This window comes from Phlebotomus papatasi, chromosome 1, assembly GCF_024763615.1.
Source record: "Phlebotomus papatasi isolate M1 chromosome 1, Ppap_2.1, whole genome shotgun sequence".
Taxonomy (NCBI): Eukaryota; Metazoa; Arthropoda; class Insecta; order Diptera; family Psychodidae; genus Phlebotomus; species Phlebotomus papatasi.
The window spans coordinates 78,241,256-78,246,607 of NC_077222.1; the positions used below are offsets into that span (position 1 = coordinate 78,241,256).

General features: G+C 36.2%; 2 protein-coding genes across 2 annotated transcripts; both read left to right on the forward strand.

Annotated features, from left to right (window-relative positions):
- Positions 1-486: 486 nt before the first annotated feature.
- LOC129800030 (uncharacterized) lies at positions 487-958 on the forward strand. Its single transcript, XM_055844385.1, has one exon. The coding sequence runs from the start codon at positions 588-590 to the stop codon at positions 894-896; it is 309 nt and encodes a 102-aa protein (XP_055700360.1). The 5' UTR covers positions 487-587; the 3' UTR covers positions 897-958.
- Positions 959-1,017: 59 nt separating this feature from the next.
- Positions 1,018-2,484, forward strand: LOC129800029 (ribokinase). Its single transcript, XM_055844384.1, has 2 exons — positions 1,018-1,259; positions 1,320-2,484. The coding sequence occupies exons 1-2, from the start codon at positions 1,204-1,206 to the stop codon at positions 2,224-2,226; spliced, it is 963 nt and encodes a 320-aa protein (XP_055700359.1). The 5' UTR covers positions 1,018-1,203; the 3' UTR covers positions 2,227-2,484.
- Positions 2,485-5,352: the final 2,868 nt, after the last annotated feature.

Sequence of the window (5,352 nt, forward strand, 5' to 3'; positions counted from 1 at the left end):
TTGTTTATTATTATTATTATTTTTTAAAATATTTCTTGTTTACATTTCATTCTGTTTTTTTCTCGTGAGGAAAAACCAAAATAACGAAAATATAAACATTTTTAAGCTTAAAGTTCTTGCCAAAGTCTATTCAATGGAAATTGGCTTTTTATGGAGAAAATTTGAGAAATTTCAGAAAAATTTAATGCAAAAATATTTAGAAAATTAAAAAGCTTTAACACTAAAATTGAATTAGCGTTGGGTTTGCGGAATTCTTTTGGTAGTTTTGCGTAACGACAAAGGAAAATTTGCTTCTGGTTAAAAAAAATCTATATTTTGTATTATTTTTGCCTTTTATGCTATCTTTATTGAAAAATCTTTCCATTTGAACACCGTCTAATAAACCGAATATTTATTCCCGAATTTATTCGCCTCTGAAAATGAATTATTCCGATTATTCCGCATTTTCTTGAAGTCGTTCACCCCTCGGCATTTCGTAGGAAATCGATCAACTTCGTGCTTTTGGAGGAGAAGTTTTTGTCACAGCTGTCAGAGTTTATTTTGGTTTCTTGTGAAGATCCAGGAAAAATCCTGCCAGAACGTCCAGGATGATGTCTTCAAGAGTTGCTCCTGCTACTCTTCGGCTCCTGCGTCCCTTCAGTCAGAGTGCAGCTCCATCGAGCTCTGGTGGCCAGGGAAAATCACCATCTACAACAGATCCTCTGTCAAAGGTCTCCGGATTGACCACAAATGTCGTCCTGAAGCCAGAGAGCGGCAAGAAGGTTGGCCCTGGAGCTTCTCACAATGCTGATTACAAGGTTCCCGAGTACTTCCTGTACGGGAGACATAGCTACCACGAGGCAGAAATTGAATTAGCTCCTTTCCGGTGTCCCCAGCCATCTGCCCTGAAAAAGTAACTTAGGTGAATGATTATCTGTAAAATTGTAGTTACAAATTATACGTTGAATATGGCGAGAAAGGATTTTTTGATTGGGATGGTTGTCTTGGTCAGGTTTGTTGAGAAATCTGGGTTTTCTGGGAAGGAATCCTAACCTCTCTGTTATGTAATGAATGGAGTAGACAATGTTGAATTGATGACGGTGGCTTATCTCTGAGTTGATTCTATTTGCAAGAGCTATTTTGCTGACAAGGTGTATTATAGAATAATTCTGAGAAACATCTGCAAGGGCATCTTCTCAATTGGTCAGAAAATCTTTGGTGAAAATGGTTGAAAATGTCGATGTCATTGTCCTCGGGAGCTGTATAATGGACTTTATCAGGTAATAAATTGCTCAATCTTCTGTTTCTTCGCAATTAAATAGTGGATTTGTATCATTTAGTTACGTCCCTCGTATCCCAAAAGTCGGAGAGACGATCCATGGGTCAAGGTTTGCCACAGGTTTTGGCGGGAAAGGTGCTAATCAATGTGTAGCAGCATCACGGCTTGGTTCCCGATGTGCAATGGTGGGAAAACTAGGTCAGGACTCATGGGGTCAGGCCTACAGGGACCACCTGCAGCAGGAAGGCATTGACATCACCCATTTGAGCCAGATTGATGGCCAAAGCACTGGAATTGCTCAGATAAACGTGTCAGAGTCCGATGGAGCGAATAACATTGTAATTGTCGTTGGAGCTAATAATTCCCTCTCAGTTCCGGACGCTGACTTGGCTGCTCAACATATCCCCAAAGCGAGAGTTCTAGTCTGTCAATTGGAAACACCCATGAGTGCAACTATGCGAGCTCTAGAACTCTTTCCTGGAATCTCAATTCTCAATGCAGCTCCGGCTCTTGAGGATACTCCACAGAAGCTCCTTCAATTGCCCACAATTTTCTGTGTCAATGAAACTGAGGCATCTCTGATGACTAAACTTCCCGTTGAGAGTGTTCTGGAAGCCAAAAAAGCCATTGAAGTACTCCAGGAAATGGGAGCCAATACTGTGATCATAACTCTAGGAGCCAATGGGGCAGTTTTCCGAGAAAAGGCATCTCTGACAACAGTTCATGTGAAAATTCCTCCTGTGGATTCCGTGGTAGATACTACAGGTGCTGGGGATGCATTTATTGGAGCATTAGCTCATCTCCTGGCCAAAGTGGATTCTCCAGAATCCTTCGGGCAGCTTGTGGGGGCTGCCTCTGAGATTGCTTCAATGTCAGTGAGACTTCCAGGGACACAGTCAAGTTTTCCGAAGATCTCAGGCTTTGAGAAGCAGATCCTGACTAAGAAATATGACTTAGAAGAAATCTAAGGATCCTTCAACGCAGTAAATTGAACCGTTGGGGTTGGGCAGTATTCAGCAAAAATGAAATTTGGTCAGTAAACAAAATAGAAATCCTAGAAATCTTATAAAAGAAATATTCTTTGAAAAGGGAAAATTAAGTTGTCTTCGGCATTTTTGTTTTTTTTAATGTTTTTTTTTTACTGCTTGATAAGTTGTTAAATCTATTTTTAAACTTTAGATTTGTAAAAATCAGAAATAAATAAAATAAATATTTGAGAGAAAAAACGAATTTTCATAGTGTTTAAGACTAAAAGCCTATATCAGCTTATTGTAGGTGTGATTCTTAATGTGATCATGCTCGGTAGACTGGGAATTTAAATTAGATTTAGAGTTGAAGTTGAAGAATGTAATTCAGTCAATGCAAATTTCAACTAAAATCTGTGAAATAGTCCAAATTTTGCATTTAAACCAAAATATAGTGGTTCCTGGGGTTGTGCACATTTTCAGGTCCGAAAAATACTAATACATCTTAAGTGGTGGAGGATCGGCAGGCGTGGGCTTCTAATTGAAATGATAATTGGCATGAGAGACTATAAACTGGTTAATTTCTGAACTTTGATCCCTCATAGCTCTCTTGTGGTCGCAAATACCCGGGTAATTTGAAATTACCGGGTACCCGGTTCCGCTGAAGCTCTTACCCGGGTACCCGGGTAGGAACCGGTTCCACATATCAATTTTTAAATGCATATTTTTATATATATTTTAATTTAGTTTTGGAAAGATGATTAAGAAAAATCCTGCATTGGATTTACAACGCAGAAAACGAGACGAGTAGTGAAATTTATTTTTTTTCCAGCAATATTTTATTGCAATGTGCTTAAAACACGCATAGCTCAATCATAAAACGGTCCAGATTGCGCTTAAAATCACGCACAGCTCAAGCATAAAACGATTGAGATTCTGCTTAAAATCTCGCACTGCTCAATCATAAAAGGTTAAGAATGCGCTTAAAAACACGCACAGCCTAATCATAGAACAGTTAAGAATGTGCTTCTTAAGCGTTTTATGATTGAGCTGTACGTGATTTTAATCGCAATTTCAACCATTTTATGTCTGACCTGTGCGTGATTTTAAGCGCAATCTCAAGCGTTTAATGATTGAGCTGTGCGTACTTCTAAGCGCAATATCAACCGTTTTATGATTGAGCTGTGCGTGATTTTAAGCGCAATCTGGACCATTTTATGATTGAGCTATGCGTGTTTTAAGCACATTGCAATAAAATATTGCTGAAAAAAAAATAAATTTCACTACATCGTCGGTTGCCTCAGCAATTGTGCTAACTGCATCTGCTTTGTGATGCATTCATTTCAAACGCCGCGCACCGATGCGTTGCTTACAACGAATGCTGACGCAAAACAAATGCAGTTAGCACAGTTGCTGAGGCAACCGACGACATGTCTCGTTTTCTGCGTTGCAAATTCAATGCAGGATTTTCTAATCATCTTTTCAAAAAAAAAATTAAAACATACATAAAAGTATGCATTTCAGAAAGCCCTATTTCTAAATATTGTTATTCCAATAGAATAAATTTAAAAAATGTTTAAAAGAGAATGTAAAAAACTTTAAAATAAAATATTTTTTAACCTTAGATATCTCGCAGAAACCCTGTAAAATGATTACAATTCAAAGAGTGATATGTTGTTCTGTTTCTTGGAAAAGTCTAAAAAAAAAGTGAAGAAAAATGATCTGTGGATAAGTTGAAGAGAAGAAAAATTTGAATAATAATATTCAGACCAAGAATTTCTCACTGGGAGCCTGTAAAAAATAAAAACGCATTTTTTTTAATTTTTCACCTTCTGCCCAAATTCACAACATTTTCATAGAGAGATGGGAAAGAAGCACGAGAACTGCCTGTCCAGAACAATTCTGGGGATAGTCACTATGTGGATAGTCACTATGTCCCAAAAACCCTAAAATTGCTTTTCGTTTCAAATTGTAACTCAGTTTTAGTCCTAGAAATATGTGTTAAATGGTTTTTAAATCTGTAATTTTCTATAGCCGTTTTTAGTTCGCAGGATTTCTGCAGAGGGTTTTTGAAGTCACGACAAAAGTTAAAGGGTTTTTGGGATAAAGAGAGCTATTATCGAAATATTTTTAACTTTGTTGGTCCACTCAAGTTTGTGCTCCATGAAAATCACACTTGGTAAAGCGAAAAATTTATAAGTTTCCAGTAACGTATCTATAAAACAGGATTCCTTAGCACATTTTTCTTTAATCTAAGTTGATCTAAATTCTCCTTTTTAAATAAAATAATCAGGTATTTTATTTATTAAATTTTCCGTTAGTTTGGTGAGTTTTTCAATTTTTTTTCTTAAGGCATCTTTAAATTTACTTCGGCTTTTTGTTTGGTTATCACTGCTCTATTAGAAAAAATTCTAGCGTAAAATTTCTCAAATATCTAGAGTAAAATAGTTTTAAATTCTGATTGTTTATATTCAAAACCAAGTTTCTTAAATATTTTCACTCATAAGTTTTCCTATGATCGAAAAGTGTTGTGACTGGTGGCCAGAGGTTTCTATATTTGATGTAAAATTCAGTTTAATTATTTAAAAAAAAAAAGATGGTTCTAGAACCGGTTCCATGGCTAGGAACCGGTGCCTAAACCCGTGAAAAAAACCTGGCGGGTATCCAGGTATTCAGGAGCCGCTTACCCGCTCCTGCGACCACTCAGGATGGTTCAAGCGGCGTTACTTTTTTCGTTTGATAGATATATAAAGTGTAGCCAGTAAAAAAAGTTAGTTTTCTAGTTGTTTAATTTAGAAATTGTTGAATTTTAAGGTTGTTGATTTTTTGTTCAAATTTAATATTGTTTAATTCCTTTTTGTTTAATTTTAAAGCTGTTTATTTTTCAATTGTTTAATTTAAAATTTGATAATTTTTTTTTGTTTAATTTTAAAAGTATAAAAGACTTATTTTTCACATTTTTTTTATTTTTTAACTTTCATATTACATTTTGACACACTTCTTTTCATTTTCTTCGTTTCATCGGTTTTATGTATCTTTACGGAGGCAGGCAAAATTCCGTAAGCCAAAATTCCGGAAGCCAAAATCGCAAAATCCCGAAAGCCAAATTTCCGGAAGCCTAAATCCCGA